The sequence below is a fragment of the Microtus pennsylvanicus genome, chromosome 3 (genome assembly GCF_037038515.1).
Source record: "Microtus pennsylvanicus isolate mMicPen1 chromosome 3, mMicPen1.hap1, whole genome shotgun sequence".
Classification (NCBI taxonomy): Eukaryota; Metazoa; Chordata; class Mammalia; order Rodentia; family Cricetidae; genus Microtus; species Microtus pennsylvanicus.
The window spans coordinates 102,914,255-102,941,036 of NC_134581.1; the positions used below are offsets into that span (position 1 = coordinate 102,914,255).

A 26,782-nucleotide genomic window follows, 5' to 3' on the forward strand; every position below is an offset into this window, starting at 1 on the left:
CACACACATATGCTACCCATCACATCTACATCCACACTCTTTCAGAAAACACGGCCCATGACTCGTCTTTCAGTCAGTCAGCTATAACGTGAAGTACCATCTACTGAGGAGCAACAAATTCCCTTGTGTAGTGATGCTTCCTTTCTCTGTCTGAAACCATGGCAGAGCTTGGCTTGTCTGTGTTTTTCCAAGTTCTTGTGTTTGAAACTTAATCTCCAAATTCACGGTGATGGTATGTGTGCCATTGGAAGCCAATGAGGGATACATCGCAGTCCTGAGGGTAGGACTCCAGAATGCGATTAGTTGCTATAAAAAAAGAAAAGCAGAGAGACCCATATCTCTATTCTTTGCTCTCTATCCATGAGTTTGCCACACTGATGGAGGAGGGTCATCTTTCTATCTGTTGTTTCATTGGTTAAGTAATAAAGAAACTGCTTGGCCTCTGATAGGACAGAAAATTAGGTAGGCAGAGTAGACAGAACAGAATGCTGGGAGAAAGAAGCTGAGTCAGGTCAGTCGCCATGATTCTCCCACTCCAGACAGATGCAGGTTAAGATCTTCCCTGGTAAGCCACCTCGTGGGCTACACAGATTATTAGAAATGGGTTAGATCAATATGTAAGGACTAGTCAATAAGAGGCTAGAACTAATGGGCCAAGCAGTGTTTAAATGAATACAGTTTCCGTATAATTATTTCGGGTATAAAGCTAGCCGTGCAGGCGGCCGGGTGCCAGGAACATAGCCCATATTACAACACCACCCTTCAACAGGTCTCTGGTGGGTTGCTGGCTCTTTCAGACTGTGCCTGGTTTCTCTTGAGAATCATTGACTCTGTGGCATTTGTGGTGCTGTAAATGGACTAAAACCCTTCATGTCTGTAAGAGTAGGGTTTCTATGTGCCAAGAACCTGGGAGATCAGTCCTTGTTCTGGGTCTTAGAGCAAAAGTTATTTCTTTGTTCTCAGCCTTGGCCTCTACACTGTATGAAGAGAAACACATTTCCCCTCTTGTCCATGGAGGACAACTTTTGAGAGTACCAATTAGTGCCCAAGACTATGAGCAGTGTGAGGAGCAATATATTGTGTTTTTTCCAATTCCAAATACTCACACATATGACAGACTTTAATTGATTTATACAAGGGATGAAATAAGATGAACAGTGGTTAGTGGCTTAGCGAAGAGCCATTGACAATACGTCGTGCCAATGTGGCTTATGCTGTGGGACAGCCAAAGAGCCGTGACAATACACCCTGCCAGTGTGATTTACGACGTGGGACAGTTATCCTCAGGTTGTTGTCTGAGCATTTCTGATGGCATTTGACCTTCAGTTACTGTTGCTGCAGGCAGGGGGGAATTGCTGCCCCACTCAAACAGTGCTTGTGGAGAAAAAGCTAGAAAAACTTGAAAAATTACCTGAAGAATTTGAAAACTGTGCAGATGGCAGAGATTTTCATGTGTTAGTGCTATAAATGGTCAGGAAACATTTTTTTGGATATATGTTCGGTATAGATAAAGTTTCTTCTGATGTTAGGAAAAGTTTCGCATTGTATTCTGGCACCCTGAAGCAGGTGACATTCAAATACATTTTAAAGAGTGTGACATCAGAAGGGAAAGGAGATGTGGGGGGCTGCGGTTCAGAGGGCAACGCTCATCCTGTCTGCTGGAGGACAGTGTCAGAGGACTAGCACACATATGATAATACACAGCAGTTTGCTGGCAGTCACAGGTAAAAGAAACTCTCCCGAGTTACCTGTGTTAGGGAGAGCCCTGCTAATGTCCCTGTTAGACTCTCACAGTGTCTCTGGATTATGTCTGAAAAAAACAAATTACAAATGCTTGAACTGCAGGAACCCTCCCCACCTCTTTCCATTTGGAGCTACTGAGCTGTGTAGACACGCGAACATCTACCTGTCTATGTTGCAATAGGTTGCTGCAAAGGCCTAGGACATCGCATTTGCCTCCAAAACCTCAACGCTGGAGAGCTGAGGGGAACCTGTTCATAGCAGACAGTTTCTCAACAGGCACCGACCTCTCTGCTCTCTGAGTTCTCAACGCTGGAGAGCTGAGGGGAACCTGTTCATAGCAGACAGTTTCTCAACAGGCACCGACCTCTCTGCTCTCTGAGTTCTCAACGCTGGAGAGCTGAGGGGAACCTGTTCATAGCAGACAGTTTCTCAACAGGCACCAACCTCTCTGCTCTCTGAGTTCTGCCTTTGCAAGCATTGTTTGCCCTTCCTCACTTAAAGCCCCTGCCAGCCAGTACAGCGGAGTCAAGGGGTTTCTGGGAGAAGAAGGCTGCTATTGACTCTCTGGCTTAACTTCGGCTTCTGAACATCGGGGCCAACTTAAATTCTTCCTGCTGTGCTTCTGTTGCTGGGCGCCTATCTTCCTTTGTTTCCCAGCCTAGACGGTAAACAGAGGGGAATGGCTGCCAGCTCCTTTGTGAAGCCTGTGAGCTTCAGACAGGCCCCTAAACATGCAGGGGGAAAGACTGCTGCTGAATGACAAAGAAAACAAAAGTAAGGACAGAAGCCCTCTCCCTTGGCTGCAGCTTTCCCTGAGCTTCTGGGTCCCTACCTATCAGTGAGTCCAAAACTGGCCTGCTTCTACAGTAATAAATGTCCCTGAGGAAAGAAGCTGGCTGGCGGGCTGATAAATAGGGAGTCTGTAGCTGAGCTTAATAAACTGCAACTTCATCTGAATGTATTTTTCTCCATTACTAGAAACCAAGCCGGCTCTTAAACCATACTCTAAAATGACTTTCTGCTTCCCATGTCTTCAACTAAAGATTGGGAATCTTTCATATGGGGAAACTCACAGGCACTTCCAAAACCCTTGAAGGATAGTGGAGACGGGAAGGAAGAAAACAGAATTGTCAGCTGCCATGGTGCTTCTGCCTGTGGTCCTAAGGTCCTATTTGAAGATCTGAGGCAAGAGGTTCAAGGCCAGCCTGGGCCACATAGTAAGTTTGAGACCAACATGGACTTATAACAAAACGCTCTCTCAGAAAACCAAAACCAAAATGGCAAGAAACTGGGAAAAGGCCAGAGACAGGCATTTCAGAACCCTAAATATATTATAAGCAAATATTCATTTGAGTGTGGTTATATGTCACAATATGTCAGCTGTTTATTATTGAGACAATTAACACGTTGGTAGCAATGCCTGGCAAACACAGGACATCTTTAGTAATATTAAGTATTTTAATGAGTTTCCATTGACTGGTTTGCGAATTACAGTAACAGAACAAAGGAAGGAATTTTTTGCTAGAGAAACTGACAAGAGAAAACTGTGCCTGTGTGTGTGTGCCTGTGCATGTGTGCTCGTGTATATATGTTCCTGTTTGTGTGTGAAGGTTGTACAACTTTTTAAAAATATTATCATTATATGGTGTGCACAGTTTTGTAAATGTTGATGTATTTAGGTCTAAAATTAAAGGTTTATTATGTTTAATAAAACACACACTAGAGACTGTTGTTTGAGATTAGATTTTAGCCTATCCCTGAGATGAGAAAGATCTCATTGCACAATGTCTTAGCATGGTTGTGTAGTATCGTCCATGGTTGAATGGCTAGCAGAATGTAATTTGCAAGAAGTGTTTTCTTTCTTCTCCTTTCCTTCTCCATGAGAGTTCCATTCAAACCTCTTTCACATATTAAAGTCCTTTCCTTGATCTGAATAAATATTTTCTCTTCAGGCAGGTCATATTGCAGTTTGTTTAACAGAATAAAGGCGGTGGGAAGACAAGCGGCCATCATTCCCCAGGGCAGGTGAGCACTGTATTTCAGCCATAAAGTCCCCTTATTAAAGTGTCTGTCACCAGGGTTTTGGAAGCAGCTGACCTTCTAACAAAAGGGGATATAAAGCCAAAGCTTCTTCTTGTTCTTAGTCCAGGACCAATGCATCCCTAGCCCCCTTGCTTCAGGCTCAGGGAGTAGAGTCTGGAGAGAATGAGAAGCTGAATGGGAAGCTGGCTTTTACAATATGGAACTTTCTATTCCAGTCCCGAGAAATTCCTGCCTCCTTGAGGCAACGCTTCCTTCACAGAGGTTACCTGGACATTAGCAGGGAAGCTCCCAAAATTGCCCCCCAAAATAAGCTCTGTAGCATTAGGGTGTGAGTGCTACCTACCTTGCCCTTCAGCTTCCTCTGATTTAGGGAACCCAGGTCACTAATTCTCGTTGAACACCCTCATCATTGTTCCCACATGGGGATTTATGTCCTGTGTGCTCTCTGGATCTGAACTGAAAGATTGTCACCCACTATTAGAATCATTTTTGCCCATGTGAACACCTCAGATAGGAATTTAGTGCTGTGCCAAGAAGCTGGGCAAGGAATTCAGACATACCATGCCGGACATGCAGCCTTAATAGGTATGAAGAAACACAAGGTGGGCCATGAGCTTAAACTCTCCAGCCTCAGTCTCCCCATCTGTTGTGTGGACATAATGAGCTACTGTGGGAATCAAGTCAAACAATCCTGTAACAATGTACAACCACAGTTCTGCCATTTCATGGCCCTTGCTAATACTGGTCAGGGTCTCCCAATTCACAGATTTTATTGCTGTGTTCTACTCACTCTATAGTGCTTTGTTGTCATTTTCTTTTTGTAAGCTCCTACAGGTTCATCTCTGCCAGGTGTTTAGTGGGAAAGAAATAACTCTTTGTGTGTAATTAATAGTTCCAAAGACGTGATGGGAACATAAACTTCACACTTGCATAATATAGAAAGAGCAGGAAGCTGTAAAGCAATGGAATGGAAGACCAGCTACTTACATGAAAGATCTCCTCAGATGATTGGAAAGGAATGGAGTCATTCACCTGGCTAACAAATTGTCTCTATGTTTCTTGGCTTTGGCACCTCTGGTCTGATTGGCATCTGTCTTTTTACCTTCTTTTCTCTTGTTGTAATTGCATACAACCGACTGGGTAACTTGTGCACTTTATTGGCTCATGATTCTGGAGACTGTGAGGTCCCAGGGCATGGTGCCAACATCTGGCATGTTGTGTCCTCTCAGGGCACAGTATGAAGGGGTGAGAGTGAGCCAGCAACAGGAGCTGCCTTCTGGGAGAACACACCCATTCCAGCAAGACTCACGTTCCATCCACTCAGGAAGGTGGGCCTAAGCTCTAGATTTCTATCAGTCTTCACCTACCAACATGGCCTTATTCTAACAAGAACTTTGGGGAGTTCATGCAACCATGCAGCACTATTTTCAAAGCAACAGATATTTATTGTAAAAGTGATTGCTGTGATTCTAGATTCTCTTCAAGTCATAATAGCAATGTGATTCATGTATTAATTGAAACAACTAATTGCCCTGGGACAATTGAAAGTCTAGAAACAAGAGAATGAAGCTCAAGGAAACAGTGACTGGCTTTGGTCTTTGACAGCAGCGAGGTGTGTTGAGTTTGGTGTGGCCATCTCTGCAGTCTCGAAGAGTTTGGTCTTGAGAGATCAAGCTCCAATTCCTGATGTTTAGATCTTCCACATTCTGGTCTTGAAACACCAAAAACGAATAGTAAACCCATAGAAATTTCATTCATGCCCTAATCTTTTTCAGGTCATAATGCATCCTGTTTGTTCCTCCCGTATTGGCGACTGAAGCCTGGGCCTTGTGGATCTGAAACCGGTGCCTTACTGCTGAACTTCATCCATGGCCCTCTTTGTGTTTTGAGATAGAAGCTCACTCAGTAGAGCAGGCTGGTCTTGAACTCTTCATGAAATGGAGACAGGCTTTGAACTTGGATCCTTTTTCTTTGGCCTTCTGAGTAGTGGGGATGCAGATAGGTATCACCAAGCCTGACTATATAAATATGCCTTAGGTTAAGTCCACTCAGTCAAGTGAAAGTCACCTTCAAAGAGTTAAATGTTGGCTTGTCCCATACTTGAGCAGCAAAGGGTTAAAATTCTTCCCAAAGTGCCTAGTAATCATGGCCTCCCCTAACATCCCCACCAGAGGAGAATCAAATGGAGAAAGAGTTCTTCCCAAAGTGCCTAGTAATCATGGCTTCCCCTAACATCCCCACCAGAGGAGAATCAAATGGAGGAAGAGTTTTCATTATTTCCCTAGCAAACTGGATTCTAAGTGTGAAGAAAATTGAGAGGGAAAGGGGTTGATTGCTACCCAAACCAAGGTAGCTGGCCACTCACTATTCCAGGAAGCACACAACACATATTCTTCTCCTCTGGAAGGAGGTAAAGGAAGGAGGAATAATAATTTGAGGGGAGTAGCAACATTATATTTAGTAGATCTTTACAAATAAGAGTAATGCTAATATAATCAAAATCATAATAAGATTATGACTTATGGCTTTTTTCAGAATTTATTTTATTGCTTTCATCACAGGGTGAATAAAGTACCTGGATTTTCTTTCTTTATATTTTAATTTCAATTTTCTTTAAAGGAATCGCAGATCAAGAAGTGGGTCTCCCTCTGACATAACAAATAGACATTTTCATTCTTACAGAGTTCATTATCCCACTCACAGTAGAATATGGAAATACCACCTTAAGGAGAACAACATCTGCCTCAACTCCTGACAAACCTTGAACAGCCTCTGGAAGGCACCAGGAAGCCTGCTCAGAGTTCTCTCCTGTCAGCAGAGCGCTGACTCGGATAAGATTCATCCACAATTAAATGAGGCTTGCATGAGGGATGTCAGGGATGCTGGAGCGTGTGCTCATCACACATTACACCTGAGGAGATTCTTATCCAGAGAGGACATGAGTTATCAGGATCATGCTAAACTCTGAATGTAGTAGACACGCTCATCAGCAAGACGGGCTACACCCCTGTCGGTCACCTGCCCCCTTAGAGGATGTAGAGTTCCCACAACTCACAGCCCTCATTCTGACAGCTTCATTCTCTGTTGACCTTCTGGGAACCTAAATATTCATTTTTGTTTAAAAACGTCAGGGTCAGGGAATCATGGCCATTTCTCCCTCCTGACTTAGCCCTGTACCAAATGCTTCCAAACAAATTATTTCAAATTGAAGGTTTTTACTCTGTGGCTTTCCACTTAAGTTAACTGATTGATTATAACCTTTTTTTCTAAGTTAAAGGACTTTTATAGACAGTTTGGTGATGGACATTAACTAGTGTATTGCAGTTATTGTAAGTTCCCTTGGGATTCTGCTAAGGCTTGAAATTACATATTCTATAATAACTGCCCACTTCTACCGTCTTCCAAAAGGAAAACTAAGTAAGGCTTTGCCACAAGCTCAGATGTTCTGAATGATGGAAGCAAAGAACCCTCACACAAAAGGCTTAACAGCACAATCCTGAAGAATTTGTGTGTATGTTTATATTTAAACATCTTAAAATATAAATAGTAGATAAACACATAAAATATAAAGATGACTTATTATCCCCTTGGAATAGAGTGCTGCAGGTCTCACTTAGTGTATGTGCACTGATACTTTCAACTTCAGCTAATGGCCTTAAGAAAGGAATAAGGGGACTTGGTGTCACATCGACGTGAACATGTAAGATGGAAATGAAAGGAATCTTTAGGGAGTAGAAATATAACAAAGATTCATTTTAAATTTTCCCCCCACATCAAATATAGCAAAACAAAAGTTCAAAAGCATCAGGTTGATATGTATTGAGTATCATGGCTTTACATATTCTATGTGACTTTTATGTCATACGACTACACACCTAATTAGTTGATTTGCTTATAATTACTTAACAAGAGATCAGTATTATGATAGCCAGCAACAAAAAGAAGTTTTATCATAACAAAAAACTGAAATAACGCAAAACTGTTTCATAGTGGAACCAGATAATTTAATTATCAGATAATGTTTTTTGAGAGTTTCTGAGAGACAGGCAGACTTCAGAGAAGACCTTAAGGAGATTGTAGACCACATGACTTTCCTCTGAGAGTCTATGAGAGCATGATCAATAAGCATATTCCTTCAACCCAGAGAAAATCGCTTTGAAATGCCGTATTACTGTAGCCACCTAGTTTGGGTCTGGGACTTGTGCACTCAGCCCTTGAGGTCTGCTGTGGAGTACCATCTCAGCTCCATGCACCACCACTTCACAGCTGAGGCAAAGGCACGCTTGCTCTCACTGATTCTTTATCTTGGCACTCCCGACTCTAGACACTCCACCTTTGGGCCATCTTAAACAGGAAGATGTGGACCCTGCCTTGTGAACCAAACTGCAGAACATCTTAAAACAATAATTCAAGAGACACAGAAAGGAGAAGAGCCTTCCTGCTGTGCTATCTATTATTACTTACCAATTTGAATACTTCGTGGATGCCAAATATTTATCCTCGGAGAGTACGTACACAGGAGTCAAAAGGAATGTACCCAATCATAGGGTCAAGGCCGTTTACTTTAAACAGCTTCTCGCTAGCCCTGCAGTGCATAACGTGACTAACGAGTGGGTGGCATTGCTGTCACAGGGACACTGAGGGGTGACATTTTTTGTTTTGATGTGGAATGTTGTGGTTCTTTAAAAACAGCGGTGTAGCCTAGTGGGTCCTTATGGGGGCTGGCACACAAACTTCTCTGTTTCTAAATTTATATCATTTAGTCGTGTCTCCTAGGATTTGCTAATAGCACACAGGCATTCAAAAGCAAGCTTCTGAGCTTATATTTGTAATGTCTGAGTGACATTTGCTCAAAGTGGTCAAATCGCCAGGGCTCCTTTCTGGAGTGGGGGAGAAAAGAGGAAATGTAGGCATGTTAAACAAAATGGGAATCTATTCGAAAGGAGCATTCAGACCTGTACCCCTAGAGAGATGAGTTTGGTAAAAGGTTAAACAAACCTTCTCTCACTCTTGAGGGAGCTTAAAATAAATTTCATCTCCGTTCGTGTCAGCCTTACTGTGCAGCTGTCCCTAAACATCTGCTGTGGGCGCCCCCCTCACAGTTTACAGACGCGCGTGTAAACTATTTATTTGTGATACATAATTAGCAGTAAAGGGTACACTTGGTTTTTAACTACATATACTCAGGGGTGGACTCAAAGAAAACTCTTTAACTGTGTGAAATGAGTCTATGAGGTCTAAAGCTTGCCAGAGCAACAATCCCACTTCCTCTCCAGCAGCTGTTGATCATAAGCGCTGTTTTTACCGTGTCTGGGTTATTGTAGCTTAGGGTAGAATTGAGGAGTTGTACTCAGTCCTTCATCCAGTGCAGAGTTTGACAGCTCCTGCCCTGTGAACCAAACTGCAGAACCAAATCAACCTCCGGGGCTGCGGATAGCTGTGGCTTCCCAGATACTTGTCTACAGTCTTCATAGACAGGCAAAGAAAATTAAGCAACCCTCTAGAGACGCAACCCTGTGTTGACCTGGAAAGATCAATCTTCCAAGGTCTTGATTTTGTTGGCAGAATAAATGCTCCCGTAAAGAGTGAGAGCCAACAGAGTTTGGGCGAAGACTATACAGCACTGGTTGGTGGGAGCAAACGGGGATTCTAGCTGTCAGGGTGACTGATGGTCTTGCCACATGTGAATGCTTCCTGGAGGAATGAGGTCAAATGGTTCTACCGCCAGCAGCAGGGGTTCCTTTAGTCTCTGCTGTAAACAAGGAGCTCAGAACCCATTGGGTTAGCCTACTGGAGATGGGATCCATCTCAACACTAATAAAAGAGAACCCCATTTGTTGAAGGCCCGAAAATTGACCTTCTCCAGGGAACCTTTCAGTGGGAGCAGAAATATTCTAGGTAGTCACCTTGATAAAGAGAACTGTGGTTTTTCTACCTGGTTGGATCTATCCTCAAAATAACGACACTGGTTCCTCTAATAGAGTGTTTTGGAGTCAGGATTGCTGGCATGTTAAGATAATAATCAGCTCTAGGGCTTGCCCATGAGATTCCACAATGTCACCTGTGACCTACTCGTCCTGATGCTGTGCTAACAGCAAAAGATTTACATTCATCACCCAGTACTTCCTGCGGAGAAAAATGGACCCCCCAACTCATTTTCTATGATCTGATTATTTTCTTAACATTATGAGACAATAGAAATGTATTGAATACTTACCACTTTGGACGGACAGCGTTTAATGTGGGTGACGGTAACATCCCTTAGAGATAGGCTCGTTCATTTTGTAGTTGCTTAGATAACAGAGTAACTTTATTTCAAATAACCATCCTCCTCTACAATACCGAATCCTCAGATTCACAGAAGCAGCAGGACTCACTCACAGAGACCCAGAGGAAGTCGGTCCACACCCCTTTGCTCAACGCATGCCTGCTCTTCTTTACTCACCAGGACAGAAGGCACATAGACACCAGGCACTTGTCCTGAGCTCTGTGGCAGAGCTCCCATGGGACAATGCTTGTTCAGGCCCATTTTGAGGAACCGAGTGCTCTTGTGTTGACTCTATCGGCTTCTGATCAGGATTGCTAAATCAGCCATTAGGGCTCTTGAGCCCAAAGCATATTTCCCACATCAGAACCCATCTGTGACTAGGAATTTTGATGTGGGGTATGGGTGAACCAAAGCAACCCAGCCCACATTTGCTGAGACACGCTTGTCAGTGATGACAACATGAGACGAGACTGACATACCAAATACTCAGCAGATTCCTAGACGGTGTTCCCAGGTCCACACACAAACTGGTTCGAATCCCGGGGGAGGGGGGACATTTCTTGATATATGTCTCTAAACAATTCCTCCTGCTTCTGCTTGCTTTGTTGAATCTCTCCACCATGTCCTCATCTTTCTCTGTGCAAAGTTCTTTGGCATCTCTTCCCAGCTCTCATTTCATACCAGTTGTTACCCTGAGACAGTCTGCACCGTATTCTTAGTTTCTCTCCATCCACCCACTCTCAGCCTTTAGGAGGCAACAGAAAACATGGAATCATATCGTAGCAAGCTCAGCATCTCTTGGCTCCTTAGATTCCTTTAGCAACAATTGTACAGTATTTGTCTATCATAGGAGACCTCAATGTTCTGCATTATATTCTGGTGTAAGTGTTTGTCCAAATGGACAAGTGCCTTCAAAGCAGCCCACGTGCACCTGCAGTCTCCTCTGTCCAGGAGGAGGTCTGACCCACGTGTAACCTCGGAAAGACTGAAAATCTCATTACTTTTATCAAATCCTTTGCAACTTTGGGCCGCCCAACAGCACATCTCTAACATTCAGTTCAACTCCCCCTTCTCCGCTTGTGTCTGAGAAGCACACATGCACCTCCTTTCTTCCCACCCCCAGGGCTTCCTTTCTTCACAGGAAAGAGGCCTGCTGTGTGTCAGCTCTCACGGTACCCTTCCCGATCCTTGATGTTTCTAACAGAGTAGTCTTTGCCTCAGAGAAGAACCAGTTCTGGCACTTGGGATGGATGACTACGGAAATGATGACTTAGAAGAACAGCAGGGACAGAAACTGGAGAGGTGACTTCTACTGTTTAAGAATCTATGGCAGGGACAGAGAGCACCCTCGCTCTAGGCTGCGTTTGTCCCTACAACTCCTGGAACTTTTTAAGGCTGTTTGTTCATTGTAACACTTTGGCTCTTTTCTTTTTACTCGGTTATTACAAAGTAAACATTGTCATTGTGTAAAGGCTTTGTTTGTTGTGCTTTCGTTTTAAACTTGAGTTAAAGAGAATGCTAATGTGTTTACTTACCCTTGGCTTTCAGTGAGAGAGGCCACCAGAGGAAAACTGAAATCGGGATTTTATTATTATATTTTTCTGAAGCATTTTTCCCAGACAGCCAAGCACAGGAACAAATGATATTCTCTCCACACATTTTTTTTTTCTTCTACTATGATGAATTTCTTTCTCCAGAGAGAGAAGTGATTTCTGAAAGCCTTGAACAACATACTAATCTTTCCTTCTGATAGCCCCTGGTTGAATTACCCCTGAATTTGAAGCGTTTACTGATGAAATGATACTTGACATTAACCAGTGTTGTATGGAAATATTTACAGCACCTGGGGAGGAAATAAAGGAGGGAATTCATAATCCAGGCCTATGTGGCCATTTTCTTCTGAAGAAACTTAAACGATTCTTACTTCAGACTGCCTGACTTTTCCTAGGAGGTCACTCTGTGACAACAAAATGCTTTGCGACAGAGGCAACAAGTTTAGACTTTATAATGTTATAAGTAAGAAAAAAACCGCATCTTTGGCTGGTTGGCAAAAGCCGCTGTGGGCTTTGGGATTTCCGTGTTCATGTTGCACACTAATAGGTGTTGGAGCCTTGTGAATCGAATATTCTAGTTACTTAGAAAGCACTGCTTAGATGAGCACTCAGGGGAAGCAAGCAACATTTTCCAGATGGAGAATACATGAAATTGGTATTTGGTTTAACATCTCAGAGTAATTGGGGTAATTTTGGTTTGGCTAAGGAAAAATAGATAATACAAATTTTAGAAATATCTGGACCATTTGCCAAGCTGTGTTTCCGATTTTTGTTAGAGCTCTGAATTCTTAGAGCCACTGGCCTTAGGTCAATAGTCAGAACCTCAGGAGAAAGGACCAGAAACAGGTGTAACAGGTTCCGTGACAGCTCGGGGCACCCTGGACACTGCTGAGGTAGTTCATAAGCTAAACCTCCGAAGGGAAGCGCAATCTGTAGACAGCCATGACAGACCTGAGCAAGGATAGGAGACAGAGAAGTGTTGATGTCTGGTTCACACTGGAGTCCTGAGGACCCTTTTCAGCCTTGGGACTGGTGAACCGTATGTGTAAACTGGTGGCTCTCTTGTGTGATAAAAGTTCAGTGTTAGGCTAGTTCATGGTAAGACACCTTTGTCTGTAACATTCATTGATTTTAAGTGACTTTCGTTCAATATGTCATTATATGATCTGTGACAGCGTTGCCGCACTAATGATTTGTGATCCAAATAGCTTTTGTTATATCCTGTACTGTCTCTAGCTGCTGTTTCGTGTGTGTGTGTGCGTGTGTGTGTGTAAGCATGCTTCAGCACACACAAACACACATACACACACACTAAACTCTTCTTTTCAGGCGGTTATTAACATGAGTCCCACAGCACAGCTTTGTTCACGCATGTGTCAGCAGGCAGCTTATAGCTAACCTCAGGAACAACAGCCCTGAGTGCCAAGCGATGACAAGCAATCCACAAAGGGAGGTCTAGGCAATTCAAGCCAGATCTGCCTTTGTGATCATAAGGCCCATTAGAGCATGTCCCTGCATAGCCCTGTCTCTTCAGGGATGCTGGCTTCACCCACTGGTGTGCATCTGGGATTTGAGAATGGTAGTTTTCATAAGAAGGATGGTCAGCATGGCTAAGGGCAAACCATTGGTGTTCACTGGTTTCCTGTATTTTGGTATTGTTCCTAAGCATCTAAGTAATTATAGTGCCAGTAATTATGGAACTGTTTGTTGTTTGTTTATTTATTGAGATGGGGTCTTGTTCTATAGGCAAGCTGATCTTAAGCTCTCCATGTAGCTCAGGCCGGCCTCTCAACTAGATCCTTCTTTTCTCAGCCTCCTAAGTTTGGAATGATGTGTCAAACACTACACCCACCCATTGCTAAACTTTGGGAGTAGCGGCAGGGTCTGTTATAAACTCCATTTGTCAGACAAGAAAACTGGGACTTAATGCAAACAAAATTTGATTCAGGTTTCTCTTGTCATTGTGATGGGGACACTAATCTCCATAGCCTTGGCCCAAGAATGAGGCCTTCTTTCCTTTGACCTGAGAGTCCCTGTTCCTGATAGAGAAGAAACTATGGAGTAGGTCATGGATCTCCTCCACAGACTCAAGAGTTCTAGTCTCTAACATCTAACTTAGTAAATGATGGCTGGTTGAATTCATATAATTACTTGTGCCAGGAATTGAAGTTCTTCAGATTTTAACTCAAATCCTGCTGAGTGGGCACTATTTTTTTTATCATTTTTTTATTAATAAAATTAAGCAAAGTTAAAAGAATGGTCCAAGTTTGCACACCTAATGGAAGAGTTCAGATTTAAACCCAGGTTATGTGTCAAAGGGTATTTTCTGTAACTTAAGCAGCCTTTTATTATTGAGAGCTCTGCCACAGTGTACTTCCGACTGGTGACTAGTCAGCCTGGCGCAGTTAGAACTCACACATCTTTCTCCAATGGCACATGTAGGGGAGATACTGCATGTGTTGACTTTGCTGCATGTTATACAGCTTCTCGATGTACATTCTGAGCACTTTCTGGAGAGCAGACACTTTTGTTCTTTTTTTTCCTTCTTCCTTTCTTCCTTCCTTCCTTCCTTCGTTTCTTTCATTCTTTATTTCTCTCTTTCTTTCTTTCTTTCTTTCTTTCTTTCTTTCTTTCTTTCTTTCTTTCTTTCTTTCTTCTTTTCTTATACATCTTGTCCACAGCCTCCCAGTCTCCCCACTTCCCCTTTCGCCTAGATTCACTAATCCTCCTATTCTGTTTCCCTTCAGAAAAGAGCAGGCTTCCCAAGGATAACACCTGAGCATGGTATAACAAGACGCAATAAAACTAGGCACAAACTCTTCTGTCAAGAGTGGAAGAGTCAACCCAGTGGGAGGGAAAGGGCCCCAAGAGGAGGCATGAGAGTCAAAGACTTCCCACTTCTACTGTTAGGAGTCAACAAGAATATCCAGCTACGTAAGCTCAGCATGTGTGCAGAAGAACTAGCGAAAAGACATGGAGGCTCCATGAAAGCTGCTGCAGACTCTGTGAGCCCCCGTGAGCCCCCGTGAGCACCCGTGGCCTCTGTGAGCCCTGTGAGCCCCTGTGAGCCCTGTGAGCCCCCGTGAGCACCCGTGGCCCCTGTGAGCCCCTGTGAGGGCCCTGCTTAGGTTCTGTGGCTTAGATTGGTGTCTCAGCCCCTTCACTGGAAGCCTTGCCTGCCTATAAAAGATGACTAGATTGGGCTCTAAACCCCCATTACTAGGATTTCTTGTTAGTTAACATGTATTATCCTCTGAGTCCCTTTTGCCCTGGGTTTCCACATCGCCCCCTACAAGTGAACCCAATTCCAGTCAACTCTCTCATTTACCCAGCTGATCCTTCTTATTTCCACCCACCTGAACCCAGTCCACCTAGAAAATCTATTTCCCCTTCCCAGGGAGATCTGAGTGTCCCCCCATGAACTATTCTTATTACCTAGTCTCTCTGGGTCTCTGTATTGTTTCATGGTTATCCTTTGTATTATATCTAATAACCACTTATGAGTGAGGACATACTGTGTTTGTCTTTCTGGGTCTGGTTACCTCACTCAGGATGATTTTTTTCCAGCTCCATCCATTTGCCCAAAAATTTCATAATGCCATATTTTTAGCAGCTGAGTAGTACTCCATTGTGTAGAATGTACATTTTCTTTATCCATTCTTCAGTTGAGGTACATCTAGGAGAATGCACCATTTCAAAATGAGTAACTCAAAAAAATAGAGAAAGTACAATATCCTTTCAGGTAGTTTTCCCCTGTTCCCAAATGACCTAATTAACAGTTTTAGGTGTGGAAAGCAAGATCAGCAGCAGCATTATAAGCTCGTGCCTGAGTACGCACAGGGTCACAGCGGTCCCAGTCACTACCGTCCCTGCCCCAGTGTCTCTCGTCTTTATTCATTCCCTGGAAAGGCAGATCTGCAGGCTCCATCTCAGTCCCACACTGAGATTCACACTCACAGTGAGAAGGGCTGGCTGGGAGCCAACTCCAAAAGACGGATGTCTCTGAGATTGATGGCTCAGTGATCTCTTTGGGGGTTGTATAAAAATATCGATTATGTTGCTAAGTTGTAGAAAATAGGCTCTGGGGTTCAGAAATAGGTGCTTTCTTTAAAATAATCCAGAATCAGGAGGATAAATCAATGTGCAGGGCATCTAAGGCATCATAACTATCATAGCTTCAACAGATTTGGCTTGTGTATGGAAAAACTAATACCTTGCTGAAATAATAAAAACTGTTATCTTCGCATGCTAAAAACAGAAGCTAGACTTTTCTTCTAGTGTTTACTTTGCAATTGTACCAAATCCCTAACTTTTAGCACACGTGTATTCCTGAGACCCACGAGGAAAACTGCCAGGCAGCCTTTCTGCCGGGTGAGGGTTTGTTTCCCTCCTTCAAAACCACAGATAGAAATGTCGTATGAGATACTTCAGGTTTGACAGCCGAAGCTGACAAAATACTCTTGCTTAGTGTTCCATTTTGTTTTCTTTTTTTGTGAGTTCAATACAAATTCCCATACACAGCAATACAACTCTATTTAAACCTGTTCTGAAGTATTTCCAATTGTCTTGAACACCACTCACTCGAGTTTCTAAGAGAGAGAAGCAGCAGAGATCTTGCTGAAAAAAAATAGCTCAGTTTTTGTAAGCATCAATTTTGATTAGTTAAATTGAACAGTCAATTTCCTATGGCAGCTTTCTTTACTTTGAAGGATTCATAAAAGGCTTTGTTGGCGTGACCACCCCTGGGTCGCACTACTCCAAAGAGACAATATCCTAGAGGTGTAAGCAGCGGTTGGAGCAAGAGGATCATCCCAAATGTTGATGAGTGCTGGTTCTCAGACTGTCCCATGGTTGGTCAGTGGATGAGATTGGAAGGGACACATTGTTGCTCTTGGGACATCTGAGGACTCCGTATGGGGGAATATTTTCCTTCCTCAGGCCTCAGTTTCCCCTTATGAAAACTGTGTTTTTAAGCTGCTTTTTAACCTATGTAATTTCTGGATTCTCTCCATCTCTGTTTTGCTCTCTGTCTCTCTGTTTCTGTTTCTCTCTTAAATAAGTTGTCCTTTCCTGGGGCCATTAAAATGAGCGAGTTAAGCCCTCCAGTTACATTAGTACTGAAAGGTGCTGTTCACTGCACTAACATGATTGTTTAATGTAAAGTGGGTGCAGCACTGAATGCCAGAGACAGAACTGGGCACAAGCGGGGTGTCTTTCAGCTTTTCTGCCGTAGGAGCTCTGACTGGGATGGAAGGACAGGAGCTAAGCATTGGGGAGTGGTTCTTTTCTTGTAGTTGTAGACTTCAGATTCTTCCAGCAGAGGATGGGACAAAGTGCTCCCATAGACAGCTTCCAAAGTTAACAGGATGCATGAGAAATAGGCAGACACTGGATTTGTACTGTGGGGATTCCAGGGTTTTCCTTTGAGAGAATAGAATGTGACCTTTGCACCTGCTTCTGAGAGCCTGTCTTGCGTTCATAGTCACAATGGCTGAGATCAGCATCTCCAGTGGTCCTAGGCATCTTCAAAAGATGACCAGACCGGTCCATCAATGCATACAGAATATCATTAAAGCTTCTGCTAGCTTCAGAGTGTGATTGTTAGAGAAGGGGCTACCATACTCAGATTTTAATTGTGTACAACACAAAATACAAATCAAGTCACTTCTGAAATGCCCAGGAGCCAAATAGTCTGTTCCTGAAACCTACTGACTAGCTCGCTGGCTGTCTTCTGCCTGGTCTTATTCCTGGCTCTAGGAGCAATGAATGGCACGGCTCTGATTATTTATGTTCTCAGCCCACGAGACATTTTCTGATGACACTCAGAGAAGCTGCATGTGAAATTACCTTCTTTTATAGAAGGCTATTCCCTCTCTCTGCTTTTCACTGTGCTCTGTGCTGTCTATGAGCTTACGGGATCCCTGTGTTGAATTGCTTTCTCCTCCCTGCTGCTCAGCATTTTCGGATGGCTCAGCTGGTGACAGCAGCAAGGCACACCATCCCATAGGAACTGAGCATATGCACACTCAGAGTTTTGCCTCATTGGAACCAAGCCGAAAAGTAGTAGCTTGAAGCCACTCTTGTAATCCCTTGTATACATTCGGGAAAGTGCCTTTACCCACCTTCTGAAATGAATGGCAGCCAGCAAGGAGGGTCCCTTGGGTTATGCAGCTCCTTTAGGGATTGTCAGCTGTGCTTCACTACGAAGTGTTTACTCTCAAGACATTGAACTGTCCACTCATTTTGATCAGTTCTGAAACAGGCACAGTAGAAGACAGTGATATCTTGAAGCAGACCTTTACAAGGTTAAAATCGTGTGGAAGGAACTAAGTGGCCATTGTTGAGCAATGTTCAGTGAAAGAAGTGGGGAGTGAAATGATGTCTCCATGTACCTCAGTAGCGGGCACTTCAAAGCTAAAGATGCAACTGTCCACGTCCATGTTTAAACAGAATACTCTTTTTTTTAAGATTTATTTATTATATATACACTGTTCTGCCTGCATGCCAGAAGAGTACAGATGGTTATGAGCCATCATGTGGTTGCTGGGAATTGAACTCAGGACCCTTGGAAGAGCAGCCAGTGCTCCTAAATTCTGAGCCATCTCGCCAGCCCTAAACAGAATACTCTTAAATCCAGCCTGGCCAATTTTTCTTATCTTAGCTCTTCATCTTTAGCGTCCGAAAGTGTCTATCTCTATCCATCATTTTTGTGACTACATTGTATTTTAAGATGTACTCTAAATTATTTAATTTTCTGTTGATAGACTTTTAGTATCTTCTGAGTTTTTTCTTTTAAATGTTGAACTGTACAGTAATGAAGATAACTAAATAGCTTCCTAGTATAATTATATAAAAGGCTACTATAGGCCAACTTTAAATGCATTTAAGGTCTCCAATTATCCATTTCTAAGTTGACCTCCAACATATAATAAATTTGGTGCCCCAAACCAATCCCAAAAGAAGTGGAAAAGAATCATTTAACAAAGTTCAATCAAGATACGGTTAAAGCCTGGTGACTTTGAATTCTTTATTATCTAGTGCCAGTGAAGGTTCAGATTTTTTATTGATGCGTTAATAAAAAGATTTTACAATAGAGCCTTCTGAAAGCATCATTTCAGGACAATTATTTTGTGTTCCTTTCCCTCTCTGTCTTCTGAATTAATTTATCCCTTTCCTCTGTGTTTCCCTCCAGGATGGACATGTGATGTAATGGGTGTGACTATGGGACACTGTGTGTGCACAAGGCCTCCTTCATGCCTCCTGCTGCTGCTGCTGAAACTGCTGGCCACTGTCTCCCAGGGACTGCCAGGAACGGGGCCCCTGGGCTTCCACTTCACACATTCCATGTACAATGCTACCGTGTACGAAAACTCAGCAGCAAGGACCTATGTCAACAGCCAAAGCAGAATGGGCATCACCTTAATCGACCTATCCTGGGACATCAAGTACAGAATAGTGTCTGGTGACGAGGAAGGTTTCTTCAAAGCTGAGGAGGTCATCATTGCAGATTTCTGCTTTCTCAGGATAAGAACTAAAGGTGGCAATTCTGCCATATTGAACAGGGAAATCCAAGACAATTATTTATTAATCATAAAAGGTTCAGTCAGAGGAGAAGATCTGGAAGCATGGACCAAAGTGAACATCCACGTTTTAGACATGAACGACCTGAGGCCTCTGTTCTCCCCTACCACTTACTCAGTCACCATTGCAGAAAGCACACCACTTAGGACTAGCGTTGCCCAGGTAACAGCCACAGATGCAGACATCGGTTCCAATGGAGAGTTCTACTACTACTTTAAGAACAAGGCTGAGCTTTTTTCAGTCCACCCCACAAGTGGTGTCATCTCTTTAAGTGGACGCTTAAATTATGATGAGAAGAACAGGTATGACCTAGAAATCTTAGCAGTGGACCGGGGAATGAAACTCTATGGCAATAACGGAGTTAGCAGTACTGCTAAACTTTATGTTCACATTGAACGTGTAAATGAACATGCTCCCATTATCCATGTGGTCACTCACACCCCTTTCTCATTGGACAAGGAGCCAACATACGCAGTAGTGACAGTTGATGATTTGGACGAGGGGGCCAATGGAGAGATCGAATCTGTTTCCATTGTGGCTGGAGATCCTTTGGATCAATTCTTCCTGGCTAAAGAAGGCAAGTGGATGAATGAATATAAAGTCAAGGAGAGGAGGCAGGTGGACTGGGAAAGCTTCTCCTATGGCTACAACCTCACTCTTCAAGCGAAAGACAAAGGATCACCGCAGAAGTTTTCAGAACTAAAGACAGTCCACATTGCCAACCCCAAGAGAGACAGCATCCCAATTAGGTTTGAAAAAGATGTGTATGAAGTCAGCATAAGTGAATTTTCCCCTCCTGGTGTTTTGGTGGCCATAGTCAAGGTAAATCCTGAGCCACTGGATATGGAATACAAACTCTCTCCTGGAAAAGATACCGAGTACTTCAAGATCAACCCTCGGTCAGGTCTGATTGTCACAGCGCAGCCCCTGAATATGGTGAAGAAAGAAGTGTACAAGCTGGAGGTGACAGACAAGGAAGGAGAGGTGAAGGCACAAGTCACCATCGGGATTGAGGATGCCAATGACCACACCCCAGAATTCCAGCAGACACTGTATGAGACGTTTGTGAATGAGAGTATCCCTGTCGGAACAAATGTTCTGACTGTGTCGGCCTCTGACAAGGATAAAGGAGAAAATGGCTATATCACTTATAGCGTTGCCAGTCTGAACCCGTTACCATTTGTCATTAACCAGTTCACGGGTGTGATCAGCACCACTGAAGAGTTAGATTTCGAATCCTCCCCAGAGACGTACAGGTTCGTTGTAAGAGCTTCTGACTGGGGCTCACCGTACCGCCATGAAAGTGAGGTGAACGTGACCATTCGGGTAGGAAATGTCAATGACAACATCCCGCTCTTCGAAAAAGTGGCTTGCCAGGGAGTCATTTCATATGACTTTCCTGTTGGGGGTCATATTACAGCTGTCTCTGCGATTGATATTGATGAACTCGAACTTGTAAAGTACAAAATCATTTCAGGAAATGAACTTGGGTTCTTTTATTTGAACCCAGACTCTGGTGTTTTACAGCTTAAAAAGCCACTGATGAATTCTGGCATTAAAAATGGTAATTTTGCCCTCAGAATCACAGCTACAGATGGGGAGAATTTTGCAGACCCCATGACCATTAACATCTCAGTCCTCCATGGGAAAGTGTCTTCAAAGAGCTTCAGCTGCAGAGAAACTCGAGTGGCTCAGAAATTGGCAGAGAAACTACTCATTAAAGCAAAAGCTAACGGGAAGCTGAATGTAGAAGATGGATTTCTTGACTTTTATTCAATTAACAGGCAAGGACCACATTTTGACAAGTCTTTCCCCTCTGATGTGGCCGTGAAGGAAGATATGCCAGTTGGGACTAACATCCTGAAGATTAAAGCATATGATGCCGACTCTGGCTTCAATGGGAAGGTGCTGTTTACAATATCAGATGGGAACACGGACAGCTGCTTTAATATTGACATGGAGACTGGACAACTTAAAGTTCTTATGCCCATGGACCGAGAGCACACAGACCTCTATCTCCTCAACATAACCATCTATGACCTCGGAAAGCCACAGAAATCATCATGGCGATTGCTGACAGTCAATGTAGAGGATGCTAATGACAACAGCCCAGTGTTTCTTCAGGACAGCTACTCAGTCAGCATTCTTGAAAGCTCAAGCATTGGCACCGAGATTATTCAAGTGGAAGCAAGAGACAAAGACCTGGGTTCTAATGGTGAGGTAACGTACTCGGTTTTGACAGACACACGGCAGTTTGCCATCAATAGCTCAACTGGAATTGTTTATGTAGCTGACCAGTTGGACAGGGAATCAAAAGCCAACTATTCTTTGAAAATTGAAGCCAGGGACAAAGCAGAAAGTGGCCAGCAACTGTTTTCTGTTGTCACCCTAAAGATCTTTCTGGATGATGTCAATGACTGCTCCCCAGCTTTCATCCCCACTAGCTACAGTGTGAAGGTTCTGGAAGATCTCCCCGTTGGTACAGTCATTGCTTGGCTTGAGACTCAGGATCCTGACCTTGGATTAGGGGGTCAAGTGCGCTATTCTTTGGTCAATGATTATAATGGGAGATTTGAAATAGACAAAGCCAGTGGTGCCATCCGCTTGAGCAAAGAGCTGGACTATGAGAAGCAGCAATTCTACAACCTCACAGTCAGGGCCAAAGACAAAGGGCGCCCTGTCTCCCTGTCATCAGTTTCCTTCGTGGAGGTGGAGGTGGTGGATGTCAATGAAAACCTCCATATGCCCTATTTCCCAGACTTTGCTGTCGTTGGATCTGTAAAAGAAAATTCACGGATTGGAACAAGTGTGCTGCAGGTGGCTGCCCATGATGAGGATTCTGGTAGGGACGGAGAGATCCAGTACTCCATCAGAGATGGAAGTGGTCTCGGGAGATTCAGCATAGATGATGAGAGTGGTAAGTGTGAAGTTTTGTGCTCAATGTCTCCTATCACTTCTTCTGTTTGCTGGTGTTGGAGATGGGATATGAATCAGGGCTTCAGAACAGACGAGGAAGGTTCTCTATTAGAGGAAGAAAGGCACAGAGCATGAACCATGTCTTAGAGTGTCTTGGTTTCTAAATAGATCAGTCCACACGGTATCCAGTGCATCTTCTATCTGTGTTGTGTTTCCTTGCTTGGTACGGCTGTTCCGAGGCTATCTTCTGAGAAACTTTCATCCTTATTGCCCCTGGTGATTGTGTTCCTGACTCTCACCAAATGAATAGAACTGATACAATAATTACATTTGAATTAGCTTTAAATTAGAAGTATGAAATTGATTTTCAAATGCATCTTATATGCGAATCTTTCCCTTTACAGTAAAGCTTTGCTGCAGGGAATCATTGCTTGGTGTTTAATGTTGAACCAGTACATCCAGCCCTTGAACAATGGCAATTGTGTTCTAACACTACTTGATAGATTCAAAGTTCATTTGATGTCAACAGTAGCTCCACTGGGTCAAAGCTGAGCGACTTGTGAAGGTTGCCTTTACATTAAATGTGGAAGTCAGCCGAACGGTGAGCCCACGTCCCCGAGACTGAACACAGTGCTGTTTGTCCACATTCATGCTGTGTTTCTGAGATCTTTTTCTCGGAGCCCCTTTTAGTTTGTAAAGGCATAGCAAGTGTCCTTCCCCCTTTATCCCATTTTCTTCTCTTAGACAATGCAAGCCACCCCTCTGTCTCATAGAAACAATGCCTGGACATGAAGCTGAAGAGTAGAATTCTCATAATAGTCTCATTATATATCTTCCTTGGGTCTCACTGACCCGAACTTTCAGGGTCTAAGCCCAGGAGCTCCTGCGTAATTGCTGTGTGCACTTGTGCCACCGTCCGGGGTCTGGAAAGTTTACCAAAAAAAAGCCACTAGCACACTGTTGATAGGCCCACGTGAGTCTAAGGATCCATCTGCTCTTTGCCCTTAAGTATGGAAAAGCATCACCAGAACCAAGACTGAGAGAGGGGTACCTGAGCCTGGCAGAATTTCCTGAGTCTCAGGCCTGTCCTTTTCTGTGCCCTTACATCCCATGAAGGAGACATGATATCTGCTTGTTTTTATTTTTGCCTTTTAAAAGTTTAAAGTCAGCTGCCAAAGGTTGCCAGGGTCCTGTATTACTCACCAGCTTGCAGATTTGGAGCAAGAATCCCAGGGATTTGTTTACAATGTGTGATCCCTGGCAAGGCCCCAGACTGTAAAGTGGGTAGATCTTGAGTGAGCTGAGAAACTTCATGTCAGTTCTGTAAGTGCTCCGTCCACACAGGCTTTGAAAGTCCGTCCGAACCCTAAGCTCCCAAGAAATGGGCTGGCAGAGTCTGCATTTTTTTCTAAGGTCTTTTTTTTCATCCATTTAAATAGCAGATGATTTAACTTAGGTACTAGACACATTTCTTTTCTAATCCAATCTTATAACTCAAGTAAACCTTTTTATTATTCCTCAGTGGTAATCTTTTTCTGAATGTCTTTCTGATGGTTCCTAAATCTATCTGTGCTTCAATCATTATGGGAGCTTGTACCTCGTGAGAGGAAGTGTTTGGGACAGTTAATGCATTTCTTATATTGCGGAGCTTGTACCTCACGAAGGGAAGTGTCTGAGAGAGGTAATGCTCTTTGTAGATTTATGGTCTTGACTTTTTGGCACTCGGAACCAAAACTACACCTTTAAATTCTTCCCCATGCACCAGCGTTTATGAAATGTTTAATAATATCCACAGTAGCTAGATTAACTCTCCTCATGCTACATTGAGTCTGATCACAATTTAAATCACTAGTGTGTAAGATGCGATTTAATCAGTTTTTCCTTCACAAAAAAATGAATTCTTACTCTTTGGCACAACAGGAATCCATATTCATGACTACTCAGAGGTATAACATTGTTCTCAAAAGAGCACAATGTATGTTTTAAACTGAGAATTTATATCAGATTGTTTTGTACACCACAAACTACAGTACAAATTTTATTAATTTGCTTACTTGAGGTTAATTAAAGAAATATTTAATTAAGACAAACCAGTCCTACCTTGGACTTTAGTCAGAGATAATTGAGAAGATGTTGTATTATCTATCGTTACTATTTATTTCTTCCACTCACTGAATCTCTATAAAGGACCAGGCCCAGGAGAAGTTGCTATCAAAGTCAATGAGGTAGTTAGTTTCAAAGGCTTTCCCATTCATGATCACATATCTGGTCTCTAGAAGTTCTGAGTTTTGAAACCTAGTGGAAAAGTTTCTCAGTCTTACATCATTCCCCTCCCTGCACCCAACAAGCCATGGTATGCAGTCCCTGTGTCTTCCTCACACGATGGAATGCTGGAGTCAGAGACTCCATACAGAACCTTCTGATGTTCTGAAAGTCAGAGCACAGCCCTAGGACAAGCTCAGCGCTGATTTGTGACAAAGAAAGACAGTCTGGAAGTCTCTGAAAGTCAGCACCCACCCAGAATCCATGTATTGGGATCTAGTAGCCATTGGGAGTAGTATGATGAGGTGGGTTTTGTGGAAAGGCTCCACCCTCATAAACAGGACATAAACCTTAGGACAGCAGTACAAGTGGATTCTTTTCCCTTTCTATTGTGTGAGAGTACCGTTGAAGAAACCACCTACAAGGAAGGGGCACTTGCCAGACTTTGGGTCAATTCTCACATTGATTTTGAACTTGCCAGTTTCTAAACCTGTAAGCAGTATTTTTGTGTTTGTCAATAAACTGCACAGCGTAAGGTGTTTTGTTATAGAAGTCCAAGTAGATGACAGCTCCTTTACTAAGGGAGAGAGAAGAGAAATGAATCATGGCTAAATGATGGCCCAGTGAAGCAGTGGTGAGAACAGAGACTATTATCTATCTCTTCTCACAAGAGCTGATTTTACCTAAGGGAGAAACACTGGGCAGACACTAGTGATGTCAAAGAGATGGACCTTCCATAGTGGTGGCCTTTCCAGAATGTTCCAGGACAGCAACGCTAATGTTTGTTTACATGACACATTTTTCATAACATGCTCATGGTGTGACCACACTCCGAAGCCTCAAGAGCCATGGTTTGTTTCCTCTAGATTTTACTCCTCTGATGTTGCAGGGAAAGCTCACAGGCACAGAAGAGTCTGAGACATAATAATTATTGAAAGAGTTGTTGCTCTTTTAGACAATCTATTCCAACAACCAATGAATAAAACTTTATAACTTTATAGGTATGTTCACTTGACTCTTCAAATCTACTCGGTATCCTGTTGTGTCTAGAAGACTATGGGCAAGTTTGCTTTTTTGTTCTCTGACATTAAGAGAAGCATGAGGAAGCCTGTGTTCGGGGTATTTCTTGTATTTCTTCTTTGGTCTCTTTTCACACTAGGTGCTGTGGGCATCCCATGGTGACTGGGCTGTCACTAGTCCTGGAATATCAAGTATAAACTATTGACTTATCTTGACCTTCACCCCTGCCTTTGTTCAGGGAGTATTGAATATATGCTTCTTCCTCGGTTTAGTAATGTGAGCTGTCTGCCTTCTTTCAGGACCATAACTTGTAACATATTCTTCTTAGGTAAATGCTTTAAAAACAGATTTAAGTATAAATGTATTTTGAAGACTTTTCCAGCAAGTTTTATTAAGTGTGGTTTCCATAACCCTGATATGATGGATTGCAGACAGCATGGAGGTGATAGCTATCTATTTCACAGGGAGGAAAGCAAAGCAGCTCCTTACCTTGCCATCTAACTCCTGCCCTGCATCTCCACCATCACAAGTGGACATCGTTTGCTTTACTAAAGACCCAGTCCAACCAGCTGCAAGAGAAAAGGGCTCAGCGGACAATAGAGTGACCCAAATATTTCAAACTCTCCATCATTGTCATGCTGTGCTTTTGGTTCTCTGCAAAAAGACAGCTGCATCTCACCTGGTAGCCAAGGTAACAATAAAGACATGAGCTTAGTAGCATATATTTAGTTCCGCTGAAGAAGTGAGGCCAGTGCTATGTTTAGAATCATTTCTCTGTAGTGTCTGATCACCAGATAATTCAGAAGGTGGATGCAAACCAAGAAAGGGAAATATTGCATTGTTAGAAAAAACTGAAGAGTTCTGTGCAGTTGCAAAACTGTGATCCCAGCCCAGGTATTGACAGGATGGTTGATCGCTACCATAGCATCTCTGACTTACTGCATTCTGAGTTTCCTTTCCTTTGGTTTCAGATGCAATGGGAACTATATTTATCTTACAGATGTTTGCTTATCTTTCCTACCTTTCTTCAAACCACTGGTAACTCGACTTGGATAAGCTCAGGATGAATTTGGAGATTTTGGTGCAACTCAAGCCAACTTATTCTCAATTGTTTTCCTTTTATTCATCTGCTTCAGCTGTGCTATCTTACTAGAGCTCCTCTGACTCAGCAAAGCACAGATGCTGGCCCAGACTTGCCCTTGCTTCCCTTGGGATCCGAACAAGCAAAGGAGAGGAATGAAGTTACAATCAAGTGACAACAGAAACTTTTATTGGCTCTGGGATTTCTGACCGTAATGATTTGCAAGAAAAACAGTAAGGCCTCCCGGAGGAGCGCTGAGCAGTGCACACTGCTCTGATGAACTTAGGAGCTGTCGTGTAAGTCAGGCAGGAAAGG

At 43.1% G+C, this 26,782-nt stretch overlaps 1 protein-coding gene across 3 annotated transcripts in view; it reads left to right on the forward strand.

Annotated features, from left to right (window-relative positions):
• The window catches only part of Fat3 (FAT atypical cadherin 3), a 576,873-nt gene that overhangs the window by 93,909 nt on the left and 456,182 nt on the right, over positions 1 to 26,782 (forward strand). For all 3 annotated transcript variants that reach the window (XM_075966763.1, XM_075966765.1, XM_075966766.1), the window contains exon 2: positions 18,800 to 22,105. In XM_075966763.1, the coding sequence (XP_075822878.1) occupies positions 18,817 to 22,105 (3,289 nt within the window). In that variant the 5' untranslated portion in view covers positions 18,800 to 18,816. The remainder of the gene's footprint in view (positions 1 to 18,799; positions 22,106 to 26,782) is intronic.